The sequence below is a fragment of the Arachis stenosperma genome, chromosome 9, assembly GCF_014773155.1.
Source record: "Arachis stenosperma cultivar V10309 chromosome 9, arast.V10309.gnm1.PFL2, whole genome shotgun sequence".
Classification (NCBI taxonomy): Eukaryota; Viridiplantae; Streptophyta; class Magnoliopsida; order Fabales; family Fabaceae; genus Arachis; species Arachis stenosperma.
Window position 1 is genome coordinate 93,125,725 of NC_080385.1, and position 26,845 is coordinate 93,152,569.

At 36.1% G+C, this 26,845-nt stretch overlaps 1 protein-coding gene and 1 non-coding gene across 2 annotated transcripts; one reads left to right on the forward strand and one right to left on the reverse strand.

Annotated features, from left to right (window-relative positions):
- The first annotated feature begins 207 nt into the window (after positions 1-207).
- Positions 208-10,729, forward strand: LOC130948399 (probable UDP-N-acetylglucosamine--peptide N-acetylglucosaminyltransferase SEC). Its single transcript, XM_057877120.1, has 28 exons — positions 208-687; positions 1,158-1,303; positions 1,500-1,598; positions 1,693-1,743; positions 2,391-2,507; positions 2,636-2,692; positions 3,313-3,432; positions 3,688-3,750; positions 3,860-3,938; positions 5,506-5,615; positions 5,705-5,758; positions 5,870-5,937; positions 6,028-6,130; positions 6,415-6,617; positions 6,879-6,975; positions 7,426-7,497; positions 7,601-7,677; positions 7,767-7,883; positions 8,017-8,101; positions 8,190-8,357; positions 8,503-8,613; positions 8,699-8,785; positions 8,876-9,003; positions 9,132-9,214; positions 9,558-9,663; positions 9,792-9,938; positions 10,136-10,256; positions 10,348-10,729. The coding sequence occupies exons 1-28, from the start codon at positions 492-494 to the stop codon at positions 10,459-10,461; spliced, it is 2,979 nt and encodes a 992-aa protein (XP_057733103.1). The 5' UTR covers positions 208-491; the 3' UTR covers positions 10,462-10,729.
- A 13,239-nt stretch (positions 10,730-23,968) lies between these two features.
- LOC130952950 (small nucleolar RNA R71) lies at positions 23,969-24,072 on the reverse strand. The gene has a single exon (XR_009075124.1). It is a non-coding gene; the product is annotated as a small nucleolar RNA R71 (small nucleolar RNA).
- Between the last annotated feature and the right edge of the window lie 2,773 nt (positions 24,073-26,845).

A 26,845-nucleotide genomic window follows, 5' to 3' on the forward strand; every position in this document is an offset into this window, starting at 1 on the left:
ATTTCGCATACACTAATTTTATTAATAAAGCAGTACTAACGTGTCACTAGACAAGGAGATCTCCCGTCACCTAACGGCGGCATCAGCTTTTTGTGCAAATTAACGGCGGTATCACCTTTGTGTACCAAATTAACGGCGGAGATCTATCGGCAAAAATAAGATCCTGATCACCTAAAATAACACTTGTCCCCTTTCGTTTCCCCTTTCCGAGTTTCACAGGAAAAACCAACCAACAAAACAGAAGAAACAGCGTAAACAGCACAGAAGAAAGAAGCAATAAGCTCGAGAACTTTCTCTCTCGCGCTTAGGGTTTCGCATTTTCGAATTACTTCTTCTCCTTCAATTGCGATTGCAATCTATTCCGATCCAACTCGCTCTCATGATCGTCGACTTCTACTTGAGCGGTTTCTGAATTTGTCTCCAAGATTCTCTCTCTTTCTCTCTCATCATTGCACCTTTGTCTGTTTTGCGGTCTTTCGTAAGTCGCCATCATGATCTCCGCCACCGGCGACAACCACCGCCACCATTACCACCACCACCAGCCGCAGCATCCTGGCGCTGTGGACGCTTCTCGGCCTCCGATCGCTGGAGATCGTGTTGAGCCGTTCTCTGTCAAGCAGGAGCCATTTTCTGTTAAGCAGGAGCCTGGTTCGCTCCCTCTGTTGCGTGGCCATGATTCTAACGAAGGTTTGTTGTAATATCTTATCACGTTTCAGTTCGTTGTGGCAAAAATTGGGTTGAAATAATTTTTTGCCTAACCTAAGTTTTTCGGCAAATTTCTCGTGGCCGTTCCTGATGTAGTTTTGTCAGCTGAAGTAACTGCTTCGTCGGCTTTTATAGCTTTGTGTGTCGGAATTGGGAGGGTTAGAATTAGGTTTTAGCTATGTTAGGGTTAGTTAGGGTTTATCAGAAATTCTGTTCATTTCGAATTTATTACTTTATTTGTAAACAGAGAGTTATATTGGTATATTGGAATAGTCCATTTTGTGATGGTTTTTATTATGTAATGGGCGAACCGTCACAGCGGATCAGGAACATCGGTGAAAAATTGTTTCAGTGCTTATGCTATGGTTGTACTTATTCTTATCATACAATAGCTACGTTTGTTCTGATTGATTATCCCTTTTTTTTAATAGTTAATCTTTCTGTTGATGCAGTTGATGAAGATTTTCATTTGTCTCTTGCACACCAAATGTATAAGGCTGGAAATTATAAGAAAGCCCTAGAACACAGTAACACTGTCTATGAGAGGAATCCACTTCGTACTGACAACTTACTGCTCTTGGGTGCAGTATACTACCAGGTTAACCCCCCCCCCCCCCCCCGCCCCCCACCCTCTTTTTTTTTTTCCTTTTTGTTTTTTATATTCCGATATGTCTGTTTGTCTCTCTTTTGTTGGACTATTTACTTAAAAGGCTTAGCAGTTAGCTCTTATTTCTTTTATTCCTTTTTTGTACTGTGTTCTAAGTGAGTGTTACTGTTTGTAACTTTGAATGTAGTTGCATGATTTTGATATGTGTGTTGCAAAAAATGAAGAAGCACTCAGGATTGAACCACACTTTGCCGAGTGTTATGGTAACATGGCTAATGCATGGAAGGTAAGTTACTGCTGCTTAAGAGGTTAGAGTATGACAGTAGAAATTACACTTTCTCTTATGTCTTCTTGGGCTGATACAATTTAACTTGTTGCAGGAAAAAGGAAACATTGACCTTGCAATTCGCTACTACTTGATTGCTATAGAGGTTTGCATGCAACTTTGGACCATGCCTTCAGTTTGTTTGTATCTTTTGTTGTTGTTTTTGTTTTGAACGTGCATTGAACTCCATAAAATATGGTGCTCAGTTTCCAAGTTTCCACTTTTTAAATTTAAGTGTCAAATAGTGTTGTCCTGAACAGTTGTCAAATTGTGAATTTCAACTGCTATATATCTTTTCTGTATTTTGAATCATAAAGTATCATAAGATTTAGAAACACATTTCAAACTAAATATAATTGATTCCGCTACAAAATTACAAAGAATATGTAGAGTGAATGAGCTAGTTGTGTGATTCTAGCACAAGTCAGAGCAATTTTTGCTGCAATGCTATTTCTGAATAGCTAAGTTCATGATTGGATCAATTGTAGATACGATTATTATAATTTCCTTGGAATAGCTTTTGCTGGAATATGAATATAGAATTGGAAGCCATATAAACTCTATAACTCTTTGTGGGTGACTGGGTGCTATTATTATATACGACAATGGTGATGTTTTAATTTTATTTATTTGATCTGAAACTAGCTTTTTAATATTGCCCCCCCTTCTTTATTTTCATTTTGTTCCCATTGTTTGTTCTTATTTGTTGTTTTCGCTTCCTTGAGTAGTTTGTTTATTGTTCTGCTGCTGTAGCTTCGTCCGAATTTTGCTGATGCATGGTCAAACCTAGCTAGTGCATACATGCGTAAAGGAAGACTCACGGAAGCAGCTCAGTGCTGTCGGCAAGCACTTGCTATAAATCCTCTAATGGTATTCCCAACTCTTACTGTGATCAAAAGTAGTTATTCAGAATGCTCAAGTCCGAGTCTCTTACTTCTCCGTTCCATTTTTCATAGTTGTTTTGTTAGCTTTACTGATATGTTGTATATTTGCTACAGGTTGATGCCCATAGCAACCTGGGGAATCTAATGAAAGCTCAAGGGTTGGTGCAAGAAGTAAGTCCTAGCTTTTTTGATAATTTTCTTGTTTTAAGTGGTAGTCTTTTTTCACTTCTTTTAGATCCTGGATTCATAAACTATCTTATGACACCACTCTTCTGATGTTCTTCTCTGCAAGAATTCCCAGTATGAGTGACTTGTGAATTAGGGTGTTTTACATGGGAGAGTGGTTTCTTATAAGTTCTTTTCAGTCAGTATTCTATGTACCCACCTCATCTTGCTACTAGATCCAGTACAGCCCCTTCAATACTAATTTTTTTACCCATTTGAGGCGATTATCAACTAGATTCCCCTTAATGAGTGAACATCCGTGTGTGTTGTGCTGGCCCACCTCTTGTTCACCATCCTGTATAGCTTGGTAAAAGAAGCTAAAATTGTGTATTTGCTGGCCAGGATGCCTGGAGGGCTCCTTCAATGCTTAGTATTTTATACCCTACATCTCTTATTTTCTTTAGTTACTGATTTAAATATTCGGGTGTGGAACTGTGTAAAAAAAAAATTCACAGTTCGATACAGATATCAAGTTGTTGTCTTCAAGCCAGAACTCAGATGATGGTTGGTCTAGTTGTATTCCATCTCCAAGACTGCAAATAGTCAGAATCTAACATTTTGTGCAGGCATACAGCTGTTACCTTGAGGCATTACGCATTCAGCCAACTTTTGCTATCGCATGGTCAAATCTTGCTGGCTTATTCATGGAGTCTGGCGATCTTAACAGAGCCCTTCAGTATTACAAGGTATATTCTATTCTTACATCTTACACCACATTCTTCAGTGGAATTTTTTGGCACTGGTGTGTAGTTAGTTTTTCTAACATTATTCCGTTGCCACTGCCATAAATGCAACTGGCTTGTAATGTGTCTCCCTTAAATACAATTGCTTGTTGTTGCTATAATGCTTTCTGAATTCTACTAGATGGTCAGAGTTAATCCTGTCCTGGCAATTTTGTGAGGATCATGTTCTCATTTTACTTCCCCCCAAACATATTTCAGGAAGCAGTGAAACTCAAACCTTCCTTCCCTGATGCATATCTGAACCTTGGAAATGTGTACAAGGTAGGGTCTCAAGCTTAATTAGTCGGTTGCAACTTGCAACTGGTAATACTTTGAATAATTTTATTCCATTGCTGGATGGTTGAACTTTTTCTTACTTTAACTTAACCAGGCTCTAGGGATGCCTCAAGAAGCTATTGCCTGTTATCAACAAGCTCTTCAGGCACGGCCAAACTATGGCATGGCTTACGGTGAGTATTTATAGCAATGGTCTTGGTTTCTTAAGCTCACTGTGATAATGATCTCATGTATAATCAATTTATTTGGAGTTATTCTTTCTAAACCAATGTTGCCAGTGTGTTATAATATTTCACAGTTGATGGTTGATTTATTTTAGAGTAATACCCCGATTGGTCCCTAACAATTTTTTTGTTTAGTAATACCCCAATTGATCCCTAACAATTTTTTTGTTTGTCGTTGTTGTTATTATTATTATTATTATTATTATTATTATTATTTGTGAACTGTGAAGGTCTAACTTGTCTAATGTGAAAGTTGTTAGGGACCAGTTTATGACGTTACTCTTTGAAAAATAATGACCAGTTAACAATTACTCTGTTTTCTTACTAACCATTAGTAATGGCCTGAATGAGTATTAATCTATTTGTTGACTCATCTCTATCAGTGTTTTTAAATGGCGGTTATGGCGCGGTATGGCGTGGCGGGTTTTGACCCTGCCGCCATTTACTTGGCGCCGCGATGGGGTTATAACGGGGGGCGCCATGGCGGCTGCAATTGCGGTGGCGCCATGGCGGGACGCAATCTACATGGCGGAAATAGCGGGGTTTCTCAGGTTTTTCAAAAAAATTTGAGGGTGGCTTGGGTAATTTAATAAACCTAAGTCAGATCCCACTAACCACTAACCCTAATTTTCAGCCCCTCATTCAAAAACTACCTCCTTTGCCTCTTCAAAAAAATCCCTCTCTTCGTCTCTGTTCTCTCATCCCTGCGACCCAGATTTCTTCACCACGCTGCCATCGCCGCCGCCCATCTAGCCGCCCGTCGCTCCGCCCGTTGCTCCGCCCGTCGCGCCACCTGACGTGCCGCTCGTCTCTGTTCTCTCATCACTGCTGCTCATCACCTGTTCATCACTGCTGGTTCGTACGTGTTTCATCTTCTCTGCTCCTGTTTTTTTTCTTTTCTCTCTTCCCTGCTGCCCCTTCTTTATCAATAATCAGTGTTAAACTTCTCTTCTTCCATTTTTTTCCATTCAGTATACTATGTCCACTTCTAGACAAGCCCTTAATTCTAATGCCCCTTCTCCTGCCTCTGCTGGTCCTACTGTTGGTGCTGCTCCTGTTGATCTTTATTTGCTAAATTTGCTACTCTATTTGCTATATTAATTGGATGTTTTATGACTAAAAAGTTGCTTATATAGATAGATTTTATAGTTTATTATATTTGCAATTTTCTACATGTTTTTTTGTACATATATGTGTATTTTTTAGGTAATCCGCCATTTCCGCCATTTTCCGCAACGCCATCCGCTATAACTTTATGGCGGATTTTTGGCTCACCGCCATGAGCCGCCATCCGCAATCAAAAACTATGATCTCTATACAGTTTTTCTTGAGATAGATATGTTTATAACTGAGCATGATGGTAGCTGTCAATGATTAATACTGAATTATTGAATAACTTAACTTGTGAAATGATGACAATTTCTCTGGAAATAAGTTGGTCTACACATTGCAACATTGTAAGCCCCAATGTTGCTTGTCACACTAACAGTGTATTGTATTATCAAATGCTTTGCAGGGAATCTGGCTAGTATATTTTACGAGCAAGGTCAACTAGACATGGCGATTCTACACTATAAGCAAGCTGTTGCATGTGACCCCAGATTTTTGGAGGCTTACAATAATTTGGTTGGTTTCTGTGTAGTTAAAAGAGCCTAAATCTGCACTTCCATCTGCAGTTGAATCACGATTTCTTCTATTTTGTGTACTATTTATAGGGTAATGCACTAAAAGATGTTGGCAGAGTGGAGGAAGCAATTCAGTGTTACAATGTATGCTAATCTTGTGGAATGTGCATCACATAATATGTTTATTGGTCATTCCGATTTTCATGCTATCAAACTCCTACTGAATGATCTTTCATTTCTTTTCCTTGTGTGAAGCAATGCCTTCAATTACAGCCCAACCATCCACAAGCATTGACCAATCTTGGAAATATATACATGGAATGGTGTGTAATACTTGTCTCTCAAAGTTGGTCAATTTTGTGTTCATGATATGTTGTAGGATGATCTTATCATTTGAAATTGCTGTGATACAGGAACATGGTGTCTGCTGCTGCTCAATATTACAAGGCTACACTGAGTGTAACCACTGGATTGTCTGCTCCTTATAACAACCTTGCTATAATCTATAAGCAGCAGGTACTAAAACCTAGAGTACAATTCCATTAACATCTCAACTGATGTGAAATGTAATGCTTGCATGTGTTCTAGTGTGCACTTGTAGTTGGGGTTTGGTATACGAAGCAGTTTGTATTTGATTACACTTCTTTTTTTCGTCCGTTTACCTGTGTGCTAGTTGATTAGAAAATACGTATCAATGTTGATTTCTCTCGTTTTTTTTCCTCTTGTTCGCCTGTGCTAGAAGTTGATTAGAAAATATATAATGTTGATTTTTTTGTTCATTCATGTACAATTCATTGCAGGGAAGTTATGCTGATGCCATATCTTGCTACAATGAAGTCCTACGCATTGATCCCTTGGCAGCTGATGGGCTTGTAAATAGGGGAAATACGTACAAGGAGATTGGCAGAGTTAGTGAAGCCATCCAGGATTATATACGTGCAATTGCTGTCAGGCCTACTATGGCTGAAGCCCATGCAAATTTGGCGTCAGCCTATAAAGATAGGTATGCTGAGTTTTATTCTATTTCATGTTTTTGAAGAGCATTGTGCAATGCTTTAAATTCAGAAAGTAAAGCTAACTAACTACACTTGCAATGTGGTTTTTCTTGCAACTTTTGGGTTTACTTGTCATATTTTCCCTATGGCTAAGATTTTATGTTCCCCTTGGTCTCTCACTCAAGTGTGACTTCCATAAACATGGTTTCTAGATAGTGTTTCGCTTCTTGATACTTATCTGAAATTCTTAATCACATTATTTATTTCAGTGGACATGTAGAGGCTGCTATAAAGAGCTATAGGCAGGCATTGATTCTTCGTCAGGACTTTCCCGAAGCAACTTGCAATCTCCTACATACACTTCAGGTTTTTATATTCAATATTTGTTCTTGATATTTCTGTCAGAATGAACCAACCGTGCATTTCATTCTTTTATCGGTAGATTTGAGATTGATGTTGTCGTCGTTCCAGTTAGTTTGTCAGTACATATGATGTGGTTCGAATTGATAACCATTCGTATTTGATGTATTTGATGTCATTTTAGACTTGATTCAAATGTTAATATTGCTCTTGAATAAGATTTTTGATTGATGAGCTTTGAGTTGAATAATATCACCTGTGTAGCATGCATTGTGAACTTTACCATAGTTACCTACTTACACCTCTTTCTGTTTCTAACCTAGATGAAATTTGGTTTCTCCGTTTTCTGGTTTTGATGATTTGCTACGTTAATTTCATGAAATTTGTATTAGTCTCGTATTTTCCAAATGTCTGTTACTTGGTATCAATTTGTCTGACTTATTTGTTGTATTGCAGTGTGTCTGTAGTTGGGAGGATCGTGATCAAATGTTTGCTGAAGTTGAAGGGATAATCAGGAGGCAGATTAATGTCAGGACTTGGGACTATTTTTACTCTTATTTTAAATGGATAGATGCTTTGATACACACAATTTCTTCAATATGCTAAATTTAATTTCATATATTGTTTTCAGATGTCAGTTCTTCCTAGTGTTCAGCCATTCCATGCAATTGCATATCCACTTGACCCATTGCTAGCTCTGGAAATCAGGTATTTGCAGATTCAATTAAGAAACAGGGAACATTTTGTATACAAGGTTTTGTTTCGTTTTATAATGTCCTTCCTAATACTTTCTGCAGCCGTAAATATGCTGCACACTGTTCCTTGGTTGCGTCTCGGCTTGCTCTGCCTCCGTTCAACCATCCTGCTCCTATCCCAATTAAACGGGAGGGAGGGTATGAGAGGCTAAGGATTGGGTATGTTAAAATCACTTGATTCACTTCGCTAAATCTTTTCACAGTTTCCCCCTCGTTTTTGTTCTATTTGTCATTATTATTTGCCAAATTTTCTTTTACTCTATGTTCAAGTTTCGGGTTATTTTGGTTGCAGGTATGTTAGCAGTGACTTTGGTAATCATCCCCTGTCTCATCTCATGGGATCTGTTTTTGGTATGCACAACAGGAAAAATGTTGAGGTATTTCACTAGGTCTTATTCATGCTATGTGAGACATACATATAAATATTTTACCAATGTTCTATGGTAATCAACTATCAATATGTAGGTGTTCTGTTATGCCTTGAGTCCTAATGACGGTACAGAATGGAGGCAGCGTATTCAATCTGAAGCAGAGCACTTTCTGGATGTATCTGCTATGTCATCAGATATGATAGCAAAAATGATCAACGAGAATAAAATACAAGTTCTGGTTAACCTTAATGGTTATACGAAGGTAGTTTTCTTGTGTAAATTATTTTTTATCTACATCAGTAAAACTATTTGTAATCCATAATTAATTTAACTGTGTTGCAACTTCTATGTGTGAATTTGTTCAATGAAACCATACCTTGATTACTTGTTTGATTGTTTCCTTGCAGGGTGCTAGAAATGAGATATTTGCTATGCAACCTGCACCAATTCAAGTTTCATATATGGGATTCCCTGGAACAACAGGCGCTACTTACATAGATTACGTAGTCACTGATGAGGTGAGACACTGAGTGATGTTCTAGCCTATTTAACAGGCCACCCAGCATGTTCTCCGATTTTTCAACCCATGATATTCTCTTGCAGTTTGTTTCACCGCTACAGTATGCACATATTTATTCTGAAAAGATTGTCCATCTCCCCCATTGCTACTTTGTAAATGATTATAAGCAGGTTAGTTTTATGAACTTCTGTTGGAGAACCTGAGATAAATTCAGTTCCCCGTGTATTTACGTTAATAGTGATTTTCCGTATATATTTCAGAAAAACCTGGATGTGCTGGATCCAAACAGTCCACACAAACGATCAGATTATGGGCTACCTGAGGATAAATTTATATTTGCATGCTTTAATCAACTTTACAAGATGGATCCTGAGATATTCACTACATGGTAATGGCGGGATGCTCCTCTCTTTTTCAACTTGTTAGACCAAAAATGAAAGTTGATCTATGGTGACTTCTATTCTCAATTTTGGCATATTAATCCTTGAATGTTTTCCTATTCTTACATTAATTCAGGTGTAATATTCTTAAGCGTGTACCGAACAGTGCACTTTGGCTCCTAAGATTTCCTGCAGCAGGAGAAATGAGATTGAGGCAATGTACGTGTTTTGCGGTGTTGCGGTTTCATTTTTCAGAATTTATATTGTTTAATATGGTTTCAGACAGGCAGAGCTAGAATAGTTATTTGGAGGGGGCCAATATAAAAAAATATAATTTTAGAAGGGAAGGAAAAATAAAATTAGGGGGGACTAATGTAAAAATTAAACGACTATATACATAAATTTTAAATTGGGGGGGACCATGGCGCACCTTACAATGTATGAGGCTCCGCCCCTGGTTCCGATGTCCATTCCTTTTTATTAGGAGAATTGACCACATTCACAACCTTGAAATAGCATTGCACTTTTGGACGTCATTTCTAATTTTACGAACTTATGTCAGATGCTGCTGCACAAGGGGTACAACCAGATCAGATTATTTTCACAGATGTGGCAATGAAGAATGAACACATCAGGCGAAGTTCTTTAGCTGACTTATTCCTCGACACGTAATGTCATTATTTATGTTTAAAGTCTTTAATTTTTGCTGTGTGCATTTTGTTTCAGTCTACTATTCGCTAGACTGCTTGCATAATTCTGCCTGTACTAATGCCATGCTTACCCTGATTTTGTTCAGGCCATTATGCAATGCACACACAACTGGAACTGATATATTATGGGCGGGTCTACCAATGGTGACTCTTCCTCTTGAGAAAATGGCTACTAGGGTTGCTGGGTCACTCTGTCTTGCAACTGGAATGGGTGAAGAGATGATTGTTAGCAGGTTAGCACTTTTGTTTCGGTATGCCTGTTGCTATGGCGTCGGTTGATCTATGTAGTCGACCCTATCTAATGGGATAAAATTTTATTGTTGTTGTTGCTGTTCCCTTTTTGAAATAATTGTCTTACAATTTTTGCCGTATTGTATCGCCGAGTTTAATTAATTAATAATTTTAAACTTTTTGAAAACCGAATGTAAAGCTTGAAAGAATATGAAGACAGGGCAGTATCTCTTGCCCTTAATCGCCCAAAACTACAAGCTCTTACTAACAAGCTCAAAGCTGTACGCATGACCTGCCCTCTGTTTGATACGGCACGCTGGGTGAGTTCCAAAATATGGTTCATACAGGACTATTTGATCTTTTCCATTTTCTATAACACGAAGTATTCTTAAGCTGTTGTCAATGTTGCAGGTGAGGAATCTCGATAGAGCATATTTCAAAATGTGGAATCTGCATTGCAGTGGTCAACGCCCCCAGCATTTCAAGATCACCGAAAATGATCTCGAATGTCCTTATGATAAATAGGTATAGGAATTAGACGGGATTGTAGATAGGAAAGATTAAAGAGAAAAGCAGCAAGTAATTTCGGGTGTGCTGGTGCGTTAATCACTAATACTGTGTCAATGGTGTATCTGACAAATACCTCAGATTAAGAAAAATGTGATGTATTTTTATTTAACGAAACACAAATGTTTGTGTGCTTCAATGAGTTCTGAAGTGAAGATCTGGCGTTGAACCACGGTGAGATTGCCGTCTCATTCAGATTTACGTAATGAAAGGTTGATTGTTGTAATGTTTGCTAAGCTTTAATAGATCCATGCACCGAAAAGAAAATGCCTTGATTGCTTTCTTCTTAGAGTTGTACTTCAATATTCTTGGTGCCTTAGGCACAGCTGCATCATGGACCATCATATTTCCAGAAAGATTAAAATATGAAGTAAACTTGTTACTTTATCTATTTAACTAGAGAACTGTTTTTTGGTATTTTTGGTATACAAGTTTATACAAATTGATTCTAATTCAATAAAAATAATTCTCAATTTACATTGTGTGTAAACACGTATTTTTTTACCTCTGGAATAGCACAAATGATTCTCTCTCAATCAAATCCACAATGCTTAAAATTCAAACAAGATCAAAATTTCTCAAAAATTTTCTAAAATCGTCGTGAAAAGTGAAGGAAGTTGCGAAGTTGAATTTGAAAAAAATTATGAGAAATTGACATAAGAAGATGAGGAAGAAGATATAGCAGAATATGAAAACAAGAAAGATAAAGAATTTTGAATTATGCAGAATTTATCAGCACATATACCGAAATTTTTTAAACAATACACTTAAATATTTTCGTGTTACATCAAAATTTGCTGCAAATATAGTAAAATGTTACCTCTAATGTTGTATTTTTTTTCTTATTTTTTCTTGTTTCTTTTTTTCTTTTAGTTGAATGAAAATAAGTTCATCCCATTCCAAGTAATTTTGCAGCATTATGTGTTTCTTCTTCTTTGTTTGATTTTTTTTTGTTTTTATTTTGTTAAGAGAGTAAAACAAGAAGAAATTTGAAAAGGTAAGATAAAAAGTTAAAGATGAATAAGAAAAAAAGATGGTGATGATGATGAAAAAAAGAACAAGCAGTAGAAAAAGAGGAAGAAGAAGAGGAAGAGTTTTGAATTATGTATAATTTATTAGTACAAAAACACCGAAAATTCTTAAACAATACACTTAAATATCTTCGTGTTACATCGAAATTTGCTGTAAATACAGAAAATATTTCCTTTAATGCTGTATTTTTTCTTCTTTCTTCCTCTCTTTCTTTCTTTCAAAGAATGAACGTAAGTTTATCATCTTCGAAGTAATTTTGTTGCATTATGTGTTTCTTTTTCTTATTTTATTTGATTTTTTTTGTTTTTATTCTTATTAAGAGAGTAAAATAAGAAGAAACTTGAGAAGATAAAACAAGAAAAAAAAGGAGACGATGATGATGATGATGAAAAAGATGAATAAGAAACAGTAGAACATGAGGAGGAGGGAGAAGAAGAGTTTTGAATTATGCAGAACTTATAAGCACACATATCGAAAATTCTTAAACAATACACTTAAATATTTTCGTGTTATACTGAAATTTGCTGCAAATACAGAAAAATATTTTCTTTAATGCAGAACTCTTACATTACATTCAATTCAAACCATCAACGATGAATAACAATTTTCACAAACAAAAACAACATTATTCACCTACTAGAATAAAAAACTACTAACAAAAACATTAACTAGAATCAAACTACTCCTCAACCACTTGATTGGATTCAAAACAATAATCAACTTCGTTCTGGTTCAATTGAAAATCTGAATTTGAATTATTCATTATCTTCAACAATGAGATAACTGTTCAGAACTGATTTTAGAGCTTGATTTCAATAACGTAGAGAACGACCGAAGAGAACGCAGAGATGACAGAGAACGTAGATAAAACACGTGGAGAAAATTCAAAAATGGAAACGAAATCCTTTCGAAAAAGACAGTTATATATTCGCGTGTTGATTGAAAAGTTGGTTAGATAGTGGCGCATGAGGTGAATTAGGTTAAAGAGACTTCAATGAACTTGTATGGAACAATGACTTGTATGTGGAGAATATTTGTTAATTATATTAGTGTCAAACTGTCAATTACTTATGTTAAAATGTAACCGGCTAGGTTTCCAGTTGAGTTGACATTTTTTGTTGGAAAGAGGTTGAGTTAGACATTTTTTTTCAAACTTTATTTGCAATGGCCAGGTTACAAGTTTCACCATACTGCTGCTACCAATAACAATCGAATTGTAGGATTTTTTATTTAAATAAATTAAATAAATGTTTTACTTCCTGAAATAAATAATTATAAAAATTATTACCAAAATCCGTCCTCCAGTAGTAAACGAGATACGTATAAGCTTATCTCGTTTACACTGTAAACGAGATAAGGCTGGGGGATGACTATATATATATGTCATTTACAGCGAGGTTCTTGGCCCCAATTCGAACCTTTTGACCACTTTCTCATCTCTTTTACCCCTTTCTGACCATATTATCGAGTAATACAAAGATGGTGCATGCAGATACACGTGATCGGGACATCAACAGGCTGAATGTGATATGGCACTATGCTGGGCAGCTGACTTTGCAGTTAGTTCTATTATCTTGAGTTTTATGTAATCCCATATATGTATAGCCATGGTTAAGGTACTTGCCAAGAACTATAATAGAATTTGTATCATTAGGAATAGGTCACTGATAGAAATTAGTAATTCTAGGAATGTGGTTATTATTTTTTGGTAATTAAGTTGTTAACTACATAATTATTAATTTAGAGTTTAAATAATGGGGTAGTTTCTTTCCAATCATTGAGTCTAGTTTCTTTGTCACACGTTTCTTAATTTATTAACTTAGTTAGTAACTATCCAATTTTGATAATTAGATTATTAAGTTAAGTCAAAGTTTGATAGTTAGATTATTAATTACTTTAGTAAATGTTTTAATCTCACGTAACACAATGAGATAATGAGTATTAGTTAAGAAAGTACATATTAATAGAAAATGTCATGACGGAATAAATTCAGTTAGTACATACGTGTAAAATTCTGTTAAGCAAATGTATAGAATAGTCAAGACAGTTTGATATGTTGATGGACCTATACACATTTTTAATTTTTAATGATTGTGAAATCTTTTCCTTTGTTAGAGGCATCGCCTACTCTTATCCCGGCGAGAGAGTCACATGCTTCCTCCACCCGACGCCATCGTCCCATATCTGAGGGAGGTTGAATTTGGCGACAAAGTGCCTCTTAGGGATTTCGTATTCGACAAATCCCTGATTACATCATTCGTGGAGCGATGGCGTCCGGAGACCCACACATTCCAACTACCGTGGGGTGTGGCCTGATAAACCCCATTTTTAAGGTTTATCTTGTGTTGAATTTAGAGCAATTTGTTAATCTTTTCTCATATTTATTCAATAAAATAGTATAGTTTCATGATTGTCTCTTAATTTGTGCCTAAATGTGAAAACATGCTTTTGGACCCTTGATTTGATGATTTTAATCTTCCTTTGATTCCACTAGATGCCTTGATGTATTTGCTAATGATTTCAGATTGAAAAGGGCTAGGAATGGATCAAAGGAGTGAAGAGAAAGCATGCAAAGTGGAGAAATCATGAAAAGCCAAAGCTTTGAGACAAGTCCATGGAAGTGCACGCGCACTGAACGCCCACGCGTGGATCGCGCAAAAACTCCATGGACGCGTACGTGTGCTGTGCGCGTACGCGTCGATGCTGGCACATGATTTTTAAGTGAATTCGTGCCCAGCGAGTTTACAGAAGGTGTGGGGCCCAATCTGAACCCTCTTTGGCGCCAAAATGCACAAAAAGGACCAAGGATTGAAGGGGAAGGCATCAATTAGTCATAGTATGAGTTTAGTTTTGAGAGTTAGTTTTCTAGAGAGAGAAGCTCTTTCTTCTCTCTAGAATTAAGATTAGGTTTAGGTTAGAATTTCTTAGATCTAGGTTTTAATCTTTTGCTTTCATCTACTTCTACCTTTTAATTCTATGTTGCTACATCTTGTTCTTCTATTCTCTTGTTGCAATTTTCTTTATTTCCTTCCCTTACTTTGTAAGTTGATCTACTGTCGTTCTTCTTATTTTTTCTTAATGCAATTTGAGGTAATTCATGTTAATTGTGTTTTCTTAGACTGTTGTTGTTAATTCTTTGCATCTATTTGTTGTTAGAATTCATTCTTGTTGTCAATTTACCATGCTTTCCTTTTATGCCTCCCAAGTATTTGATAAAATGCTTGGAAGGATGTTAGAGTAGAATCTTGTGTTCTTGGCTTGAGATGGTAAATGAGGAATTCTTGAGTCACTAATGACCAAGTGATTAGTGATTGGTAGCTGGTATGCAAAATTTTGATTCACACTTTTCACAACTCCGCATAGCTGACCAGCAAGTGCACTGGGTCGTCCAAGTAATACCTTACGTGAGTAAGGGTCGATCCCACGGAGATTGTTAGCTTGAAGCAAGCTATGGTCATCTTGTAAATCTCAGTCAGGCGGATTCAAATGGTTATGAGGTGTTGATAATTAAAAGATAATTAAAACGGAAAATAAAATACAGTTACTTAAGTAGTTCCTTGGTGGGAATTTTAGATAAGCATTTGGAGATACTTTGTTGTCTCTGAACCTCTGCTTTTCTATTGTCCTCATCCAATCATGCCTACTCCCTTCCATGGCAAGCTGTATGTTGGTGGATCACCGTTGTCAATGGCTACCATCCGTCCTCTCAGTGAAAACATGTCCTCTACGGTTTTCCGCATGGCTAATCAGCTGTCGGTTCTCGATCGTGTCAGAATAGAATAAATTTATTATTTTGCACACTGTCACTGCGCCCAACAGTCACGAGTTTGAAGCTCGTCACAGTCATCCCATCCCAGATCCTACTCGGAATACCACAGACAAGGTTTAGACTTTCCGGATCTCAAGAATGCTGCCAATTGATTCTAGCTTATACCATGAAGGTTCTAAAGTCACGGATTCGAATGCTCTGTTGTTAGGAGAGGTGATTCAGATCCGTGGTTCAGAGACCAAAGAGAGTATACTCCAGCTATCGTTCAATGACTACGTTGAACATCATGTAGACTGCTTTGTGGTTGTCAGGCACGCGGATCTTGGTTAAGCGAGTAACGAAGATTGGGTGATTGTCACGGGTCAGCCCTTCATTCTGACTTAACTGAATTAAGTACATATATCTTAGAGGAGTAGGCCTGAATTGAATAGAAAAACAATAATACTTGCATTAATACTCGAGGAACAGCAGAGCTCCTCACCTTAATCTGTGAGGTGTAGAAACTCCACCATTGGAAAATACATAAGAACAAGGTCCAGGCATGGCCGAATGGCCAGCCTCCCAAATGGCATAATACAATTGAAATTGGGTTCAAAGACCTGATCTAAGGATTGAAGAATGGTCCAAAGATGTGAATACAATAGTAAAAAGTGCTATTTATACTAAACTAGTAAAAAAGGTTTACAGAAAATGAGTAGATAGTGCATAAATCTACTTCCGGGGCCCACTTGGTGTGTGTTTGGACTGAGCATTAAAGATTTCACGTGCATAGGCTCTTCTTGGAGTTTAAACGCTAGTTTTGGTGCCAGTTTGGGCGTTTAACTCCTGCTTTGGTGTCAGTTCTGGCGTTTTATGCCAGAAAAGGGTCTCTGGTTGGCGTTTGGACGCTAGTTTGGGCCATCAAATCTCGGGCAAAGTATGGACTATTATACATTTCTGTAAAGCCCAAGATGTCTACTTTGCAAAGCAATTGAGAGCGCGCCAACTGGGCTTCTGTAGCTCTAGAAAATCCACTTCGAGTGCAGGGAGGTCAGAATCCAACAGCATCTGCAGTCCTTTCTCAGCCTCTGAATCAGATTTTTGCTCAGGTCCCTCAATTTTAGCCAGAAAATACATGAAATCACAGAAAAATACACAAACTCATAGTAAAGTCCAGAAATGTGATTTTTGCATAAAAACTAATAAAAATATACTAAAAAGTAACTAAAACATACTAGAAACTACCTAAAAACAATGCCAAAAAGCGTATAAATTATCCGCTCTGACGTGGCGGAAATTCACAGATTAAGAAATTAATGTGAGAGATACATTGCAAGTACAGTTCTTAACCAACAAAAATCCGCTTATCAATTTAGAAGGGTTGTCACAAAATTAGAATTAAAATACTGGGAGTATGAATCCCAGGTCGTCTCCCAACGAGTTGCAGAAAGATGTGCTATTTTATTAACCAGAGGTTTTACAAAAATGGTTTTGAGTTTGATAAACAGGAAATTAAATCAGAGAAATTATGTAATTTAAATAAAAATCTTGACCGGGAGTAGATTAATCGGAAGTTCTATCCTTGTTGGAGCTCTCCCAAGATCAATTGATAATTGAAGGTTGTTTCTACTTAGTCATCCTTTACTAGGTAGAGGAAAGTCAAGTAAGTTGGAAGTCTACTTCTATTTACAAGTTCTAATCCTCTCCCTAGGGAAGGATTAGTGTCAATGACTAGAGAGCCATCCAACAATAAACCCAATTACAAATTTTACTCTTGAGCATTCCAACTCAAGGTTCTCCTTTCAATCAACTCCCAATCAAGTTAGAGAACTACTCCATTATTATGAATAGAAACTTCACAAAATAAAAAAGGGGGAATTAAGAAAGACATGGTAAACAATAATAAAAAAGATCAATTAAAAATAAAAATAGTTCTTGTATTAATAAATTCTAAAAATAATCCAATTGTAACTCTGAACAAATTAAGGATATGAAAGAATAAGTGAGAAATAGAGAAAACAAACTAGAGCGATGAAGTCTTGCGGAGGTAATAACTCTTCTCAATATCCCACTCCAAAAAGCAATAAAAAACAAAATCCTAAGAACTATGAATGTGTAGAGAGAAAACCTAGAGGAGGAGACAAAATCAGATCTAAAACTTATGCGGAATGAGAGTTGTCTCTGGTCTCTGCATGTTCCCCGGCTCTAATATGTGTTTCTGGGCCAAAAGCTGGGTTAAAACATGGCCTAGAATCCACGCCAGTGATTTCTGTAAATTCTGCAGATCGCGCACGTCACGTGACCGCGTCGCCTACGCGTTTGCGTCATCTAGCATTTTTCCGTGCCACGTGTGCGCGTCGTCCACGCATTCGCGTCACTCGTGTAGCTTCCAACCCACACGTTCGCGTTAGGTACGCGAGCGCGTCATTGCGAATTCCTCCATTTCGTGCGGTCGCGTGAGCCATGCGTCCGCGTCGCTTCTCGCTGGTCATCTTTTCAATTTCTTGTATTCCTTCTATTTTTGCAAGCTTCCTCTCCATTCTCGAAGCCATTCCTGCCCTATGAAGCCTGAAACACTTAACACACGGATCACGGCATCGAATGGTATAGAGGAGAATTAAAATACATAATTATAAGATCTCTAAGAAGCAAGTTTTCAAACATAGCACAAATTTAGGAAGGAATTGTAAATACATGTAAATCATATGAATAAGTGGGTGAAGACTTGATAAAACCACACAATTAAACACAAGATAAATCATAAAATAATAGTTTATCACGCTCATCACAACACCAAACTTAAATTGTTGCTTGTCCCCAAGCAACTGAAAAAAAATAGGATAAAAAGAAGAGAATATACAATAAATTCCAAAACATCAATGAAGTTTAGTTCTAATTAGATGAGCGGTGCTAGTAGATTTTTGCTTTTGAACTGTTTTGCCATCTCACTTTATCCTTTGAGGTTCAGAATGATTGGTATCTATAGGAACTCAGAATTCAGATAGTCTTATTGATTTTCCTAGTTCAGTATGATGATTCTTGAACACAGTTACTTTATGAGTCTTGGCCGTGACCCTAAGCACTTTGTTTTCCAGTATTACCACCGGATACATAAATGCCACAGACACATAACTAGGTGAACCTTTTCAGATTGTGACTCAGCTTTGCTAGAGTCCCCAGTTAGAGGTGTCCAGAGTTCTTAAGCATACTCTTTTGCTTTGGATCACGACTTTAACCACTCAGTCTCAAGCTTTTCACTTGGACCTTCATGACACAAGCACATGGTTAGGGACAGCTTGATTTAGCCGCTTAGGCCAGGATTTTATTCCCTTGGGCCCTCCTATCCATTAATGCTCAAAGCCTTGGATCTTTTTTACCCTTGCTTTTTCTTTTTCTTTCTTTATTTTTTTTTGCCATTTTTTTCGCAAGCTTTTTCCTTTTCACTGCTTTTTCTTGCTTCAAGAATCAATTTTATGATTTTTCAGATTATCAATAACATTTCTCTTTTTTCATCATTCTTTCAAGATCCAACAATTTTAACATTCATAAACTTCACTATAAAAAATATGCACTGTTCAAGCATTCATTTAGAAAACAAAAAGTATTTCCACCACATCAAAATAATTAAACTAATTTCAAGATAGAATTCGAAATTCATGTACTTCTTGTTCCTTTGCAATTAGAAACATTTTTCATTTAAGAAAGGTGAAGGATTTATGGGACATTCATAGCTTCAAGGCATAGACACTAGACACTAATGATCATGTAATAGAGACACAAACAGAGACAAACATAAAGCATATGAAACCGAAAAACAGAAAGATAAGAGCAAGGAAATTAAAGAACGGGTCCACCTCAGTGATGGCGGCTAGTTCTCCTTCTTGAAGACCCTATGGAGTGCTTGAGCTCCTCAATGTCTCTTCCTTGCCTTTGTTGCTCTTCCCTCATGGCTCTTTGGTCCTTTCTAATTACATGGAGGATGATGGAATGCTCTTGGTGCTCCATCCTTAGTTGCTCCATGTTGGAACTCAAATCCCCTAAAGAGGTGTTGAGTTGTTCCCAATAGTTGTGTGGAGGAAAATGCATCCTGAAGAGAGAACTTTTGCGTGGTCTAGAATTCAGAATAAATTCCCGTTGCAAGTATAGCTTCTAAACCAACAAAAGTCCTTTCTTACAAACGTTTTGATTGTCACAAGTAACAAACCCCTAAATAAATTGATAACCGAAGTATTCAAACCCCAGGTCGTCTTCTCAAGGAATTGCAGGGAGGTATGTTCTTATTATTGGTTATGAGTCTTGTTAATTGGGGGTTTCGAAAGTAAGGAAGAAGTATGTTAAATGACAAGTAAAATAAATAAATAACTGTAAAATAAACTCTTGGCAAGATATGAGAAATTGGAAGTCCTATCCTAGTTATCCTTATCGATGGTGATGAGAATTGAGTTTTAATCCCACTTAGTTAACCTTTATTAAAGCAAAGAAAAGTCAAGTGGACTAATTAGTTTGATCCTCAGGTCCTAGTCAATTCCTAAGAAAGGACTAGAGTTATTGGAATTCAATTCAATTAGCAAAAATAGCAATTATCAATCACGATGAGTTTGATAACTCAAGAGTTACCAATTAATCAACCAAAGCCAATAGTAAATAATCTAAATTGAAAATAAAGAAAAGCAATCATGAGTCTGGAATACTGATGAGCGGATAATTTATACGCTTTTTTGCATTATTTTTAGGTAGTTTTTAGTATGATCTAGTTACTTTTAGGGATGTTTTCATTAGTTTTTATGCTAAATTCACATTTCTAGACTTTACTATGAGTTTGTGTGTTTTTCTGTGATTTCAGGTATTTTCTGGCTGAAATTGAGGGACCTGAGCAAAACTCTGATAGGAGGCTTACAGAGGACTGCTGATGGTGTTGGAATCTGACCTCCCTGCACTCAAAATAAATTTTCTGGAGCTACAGAAATCCAAATGGCGCACTCTCAATGGCGTTAAAAAGTAGACATCTAGAGATTTCCAGCAATATATAATAGTCTATACTTTATTTGAGATTTGATGACGTAAACTGGCGCTCAACGCCAGTTCCATGCTGCATTCTGGAGTCAAACGCCAGAAACACGTCATGAACCAGAGTTGAACGCCCAAAACACGTTACAACTTGGCGTTCAACTCCAAGAGAAGCCTCAGCTCGTGGATAGATCAAGCTCAGCCCAAGCACACACCAAGTGGGCCCCAAAAGTGAATTTATACATCAATTACTTACCTCTGTAAACCCTAGTAGCTAGTTTAGTATAAATAGAACTTTTTACTAGTTTATTAGATATCTTTGATTGTATTATGCAATCTTAGGATGTTTAGTTCTTAGATCTGGGGGCTGGCCATTCGGCCATGCCTGGACCTTTCAATTATGTATTTTCAACGGTGGAGTTTCTACACACCATAGATTAAGGGTGTGGAGCTCTGCTGTACCTCAAGTTTTAATGCAATTTCTACTATCTTCTATCCAATTCGATTTATTCCTGTTCTAAGATATTCGTTGCACTTCAACTTGATGAATGTGATGATCCGTGACACTCATCATCATTCTCACCTATGAACGCGCGTGACTGAGAACCACTTCCGTTCTACCTTAGGCCGGGCGCATATCTCTTGGATTCCTTGATCAGAATCTTTGTGGTATAAGCTAGAATTGATGGCGGCATTCATAGGAATCTGGAAAGTCTAACCTTGTCTGTGGTATTCCGAGTAGGATTCCGAAATTGAATGACTGTGACGAGCTTCAAACTCCTGAAGGCTGGCCGTTAGTGACAGACACAAAAGAATCACTGGATTCTATTCCAACCTGATTGAGAACCGACAGATGATTAGCCGTGTTGTGACAGAGAATTTGGACCATTTTCACTGAGAAGATGGGATGTAGCCATTGACAACGATGATGCCCTACATACAGCTTGCCATAGAAAGGAGTGATGAAAATCTAGAAGGAAGAAGTAGGAAAGCAGAGATTCAGAAGGAACACAGCACCTCCATACACCTATCTGAAATTCCCACCATTGAATTACATGAGTAACTTTATCTTTATTTTCTGTTTATTTTATTATCTTTATTTAAACCAATAATCTCTTAATCCAGTTAAATCCGCCTGACTGGGATTTACAAGATTAGCATAGCTTGCTTCATACCAACAATCTCTGTGGGATCGACCCTTACTCACGTAAGGTATTACTTGGACAACCCAGTACACTTGCTGGTTAGTTGTGCGGAGTTGTGACAAAGTGAGATTCACGTTTGAGAGCACCAAATCTTTGGAGCCATTGTTGATGATCACAATTTCGTCCACCTAGTTTTTGGCGCCGTTGCCTGGGATTGTTCGAGTATGGACAACTGACGGTTCATCTTGTTGCTCAGATTAGGTAATTTTTTTTTCAAAAAGTTTTCAAAAAGTTTTCAAAATATTTCTTTGTTTTCGTTTTTCCAAAAAAAAAAAAAATTATTTTCGAAAAATTTTTTAAATTATTCAATGGCTTCAAAACTTTCAAGAATGAATTCTAGAGTTTCATGGTAACATGTTGAATCCTAGCTGGTTGTAAAGCCATATCCAAACTCCTTTGGGATTGGTCTTCAACTAATCACCACAATGCATGTAATGCCATCCTAAAGCTGGCTGGCTATTAAGCCATGTCCAACCCCTGAATTGGAGCTTTAGGCTAATATTGAAAGATTCCTAGAATTCTTGTTAAAGATATTGAGTTTCTTATTTTCTTTTTTCATATGTTTTTCGAAAAAATAAAATAAAATACAAAAAATTATAAAATCATAAAAACCAAAAATATTTTGTGTTTCTTGTTTGAGTCTTGAGTCAATTTTTAAGTTTGGTGTCAATTGCATGCTTTAAAAATTTTTCTTGCATTTTTCGAAAATTCATGCATTCATGGTGTTCTTCATGATCTTCAAGTTGTTCTTGGTAAATCTTCTTGTTTGATCTTGATGTTTTCTTGTTTTGTGTCTTTTATTGTTTTTCATATACATTTTTGCATTCATAGTATCCATGCATTAAAGAATTCTAAGTTTGGTGTCTTGCATGTTTTCTTTGCATAAAAAAATTTTCAAAAATATGTTCTTGATGTTCATCATGATCTTGACATTCATAGTGTTCTTGCATGCATCATGAGTTTTGATTCATAATTTTCATGTTGTGAGTCATTTTTGTGTTTTTCTCTCTCATCATTAAAAATTTAAAAATAAAAAATATCTTTTCCTTATTTCTCTCCAAATTTTCGAAAATTTGAGTTGACTTGGTAAAAAATTTTTAAAATTAGTTGTTTCTTACAAGTCAAGTCAAATTTTCAATTTAAAAAAAATCTTATCTTTTTAAAACTTTTTCAAAAATTAAATCTTTTTCATTTTTCTTATTAATTTTCGAAAATTCTATAAAATATTTTTCAAAAAAAAAATCTTTTTCTTAATTTTATCTTAATTTTTGAAATTATGCTAACAATTAATATCATTGATTCAAAAATTTGAAGTTTGTTACTTTCTTGTTAAGAAAGGTTCAATCTTTAAATTCTAGAACCATATCTTTTAGTTTCTTGTTAGTTAAGTAATTAATTTTAATTTTAAAAATTAAATCTTTTTCAATCCTATCTTTTTATCATATCTTCTTATCTTATCTTTTTATCATATCTTTTTCAAAATTTTATCTTTTTCAAAAATTTGATTTCAAAATATCTTATCTAACTTCTTATCTTCTTATCTTTTCTAATTTGATTTTAATATCTTTTTCAACTAACTATTTGACTTTTTGTTTGTTTCTTATCTTTTTCAAAACCACCTAACTACTTTTCCCTCTTTAATTTTCGAAAATATCTCATCTCTTTTTCAAAAATTCTTCTTAATTGTTTTAAATTTAAATTTTAGTTATCATTAACTACTTTTTCAAAATTATTTTCGAATTCTCTCTCTCTTCTCTTCTTCTATTTATTTATTCACTAACACTTCTCTTCACCTCTCTTCATCTCCAATCACTGCCTCCATCCTCACCCTTGTGATTGGATTCTCCACTCTTATTCCTTTCTTCTTCTACTAATAATAAAGATCCTCTTTGTCCAGATATAGAGGATTCCTCTTCCTTTTTCTTTTTCTCTTCTCTTTCATATGAGCAGGAATAAGGAAAAAGGCATCTTTGTTGAAGCTGATCTAGAACCTGAAAGGACTCTGAAGAGAAAACTAAGAGAAGCTAAATTACAACAATCCAGAGGTAACCTTTCTGAAATTTTCGAACAAGAGAAGGAGATGGCAGCCAAACCCAACAACAATAATGCAAGGAGGATGCTTGGTGATTTCACAAAACCAACGTCCAAGTTTGATGGAAGAAGCATCTCAATTCCTGCCATTGGAGCAAACAATTTTGAGCTGAAACCTCAATTAGTTGCTTTGATGAAACAGAACTGCAAGTTTTATGGACTTCCATCTGAAGATCCTTATCAGTTTTTAACTGAGTTCTTGCAGATTTGTGAGACTGTTAAGACAAATGGAGTAGATCCTGAAGTCTACAGGCTCATGCTTTTCCCTTTTGCTGTAAGAGACAGAGCTAGAACATGGTTGGACTCACAACCTAAAGATAGCCTGGACTCCTGGGATAAGCTGGTCACGACCTTCTTGTTCTTTCCTCCTCAAAAGCTGAGCAAGCTTAGAGTGGATGTTCAAACCTTCAAGCAAAAAGATGGTGAATCCCTCTATGAAGCTTGGGAAAGATACAAGCAGATGACCAAAAAGTGTCCTTCTGACATGTTTTCAGAATGGACCATATTAGATATATTCTATTATGGTCTATCTGAGTTTTCCAAAATGTCATTGGACCATTCTGCAGGTGGATCCATCCACTTAAAGAAAACGCCTGCAGAAGCTCAAGAACTTATTGACATGGTTGCAAATAACCAATTCATGTACACTTCTGAGATGAATTTCGTGAATAATGGGACGCCTCAGAGGAAGGGAGTTCTTGAAATTGATGCTCTGAATGCCATATTGGCTCAGAACAAAATGTTGACTCAGCAAGTTAACATGATTTCTCAAAGTCTGAATGGATGGCAAAATGCATCCAACAGTACTAAAGAGGCAGCTTCTGAAGAAGCTTATGATCCTGAGAACCCTGCAATAGCAGAGATAAATTACATGGGTGAACCTTATGGAAACACCTATAATTCATCATGGAGAAATCATCCAAATTTCTCATGGAAGGATCAACAAAAGCCTCAACAAGGCTTTAATAATGGTGAAAGAAACATGCTAAGCAATAACAAGCCTTTTCCACCATCTTCTCAGCAACAGACAGAGAATTCTGAGTAGAGCCCCTCTAATTTAGCAAATTTAGTCTCTGATCTGTCTAAGGCCACTTTAAGTTTCATGAGTGAAACAAGGTCCTTCATTAGAAATTTGGAGGCACAAGTGGGCCAGCTGAGTAAGAAAGTCATTGAAACTCCTCCCAGTATTCTCCCAAGCAATACAGAAGAGAATCCAAAAGAAGAGTTGATGAGCGGATAATTTATACGCTTTTTGGCATTGTTTTTAGGTAGTTTTTAGTAAGTTCAAGCTACTTTTAGGGATGTTTTCATTAGTTTTTTTGTTAAATTCACATTTCTGGACTTTAATATGAGTTTTTGTGTTTTTCTGTGATTTCAGGTAATTTCTGGCTGAAATTGAGGGACTTGAGCAAAACTCTGAAAAAGGCTGACAAAAGGACTGCTGATGCTGTTGGAATCTGACCTCCCTGCACTCAAAATGGATTTTTTGGAGCTACAGAACTCTAATTGGCGCGCTCTCAACAGCGTTGGAAAGTAGACATCCTGAGCTTTCCAGCAATATATAATAGTCCATACTTTATTCGGAAATTGACGGCGTAACTTGGCGTTGAACGCCAAGTACATACTGCTGTCTGGAGTTAAACGCCAGAAAAACGTCATGATCCGGAGTTGAACGCCCAAAACACGTCATAACTTGGAGTTCAACTCCAAGAGAAGCCTCAGCTCGTGGATAGATCAAGCTCAGCCCAAACATACACCAAGTGGGCCCCGGAAGTGGATTTATGCATCAATTACTTACTCATGTAAACCCTAGGAGCTAGTTTATTATAAATAGAACAAGTTACTATTGTATTAGACATCTTTGGTCTCAGTTTTGTTTTATTCTTCATCTTAGGAGACTATTGATCACGTTTTGGGGGGCTAGCCATTCGGCCATGCCTGAACCTTTTACTTATGTATTTTCAACAGTGGAGTTTCTGCACACCATAGATTAAGGGTGTGGAGCTCTGCTGTACCTCAAGTTTCAATACAATTACTATTACTTTCTATTCAATTCTCTTTTATTCTTATTCCAAGATATACGTTGCACAACACTTTGATGAATGTGATGATCCGTGACACTGATCATCATTCTCACCTATGAACGCGCGTGATTGACAACCACTTCCGTTCTACTCTAGGCCAGGCGCATATCTCTTAGATTCCCCAACAGAATCTTCGTGGTATAAGCTAGATAGATGGCGCATATTCTCACCTATGCTTTAAAAATTTTTCTTGCAATTTTTCGAAAATTTCATGCATTCATAGTGTTCTTCATGATCTTCAAGTTGTTCTTGGTAAGTCTTCTTGTTTGATCTTGATATTTTCTTATCTTATGTCTTTTCTTGTTTTTCATGTGCATCTTTGCATTCATATTTTCCATGCATTAAAGATTTCTAAGTTTGGTGTCTTGCATGTTTTCTTTGCATCAAAGATTTTTCAAAAATATGTTCTTGATGTTCATCATGATCTTCAAAGTGTTCTTGGTGTTCATCTTGACATTCATAGCATTCTTGCATGCATTCATTGTTTTGATCTAAAAATTTCATGCATTGAGTATTTTTGTTGTTTTTCTCTCTCATAATTAAAAATTCAAAAAATCAAAAAAATATCTTTTCCTTATTTTTCTCCAAAATTTTCGAAATTTTGGGTTGACTTGGTCAAAAAATTTTTAAAATTAGTTGTTTCTTACAAGTCAAGTCAAAATTTCAATTTTAAAAATCTTATCTTTTCAAAATCTTTTTCAAAAATCATATCTTTTTCATTTTTTTTATTTTTCAAAAATTTTAAAAATTATTTTTCAAAATCTTTTTCTTATCTTTACATCATATTTTCGAAAATTAGCTAACAATTAATGTGATTGGTTCAAAAATTTTAAGTTTGTTACTTTCTTGATAAGAAAGGTTCAATCTTTAAGTTCTAGAATCTTATCTTGTAGTTTCTTGTTAGTGAAGTCATTTTAAAAATTAAATCTTTTTCAAAATATCTTTTTATTAAAATTTTTATCTTATCTTTTATCTTATCTTTTTCAAAAATTTTATCTTTTTCAAAATTTGATTTCAAAATATCTTATCTAACTTATTATCTTCTTATCTTTTTCAATTTTGATTTCAAATCTTTTTCAATCAACTAACTAACTTTTTGTTTGTTTCTTATCTTTTTCAAAACCACCTAACTACTTTTCCCTCTTCAATTTTCGAAAATACCTCTCTCTTTTTCA

What these genes read in the sequence shown, in the direction of transcription:
- LOC130948399 (XM_057877120.1), top strand. Translation starts at nt 492, where the DNA reads ATGATCTCCGCCACCGGCGACAACCACCGCCACCATTACCACCACCAC. An exon ending in TGGCCATGATTCTAACGAAG is followed by an intron (nt 688 to 1,157) that starts GTTTGTTGTAAT and finishes CTGTTGATGCAG; the next exon opens with TTGATGAAGATTTTCATTTG. An exon ending in TAATCAGGAGGCAGATTAAT is followed by an intron (nt 7,498 to 7,600) that starts GTCAGGACTTGG and finishes TATTGTTTTCAG; the next exon opens with ATGTCAGTTCTTCCTAGTGT.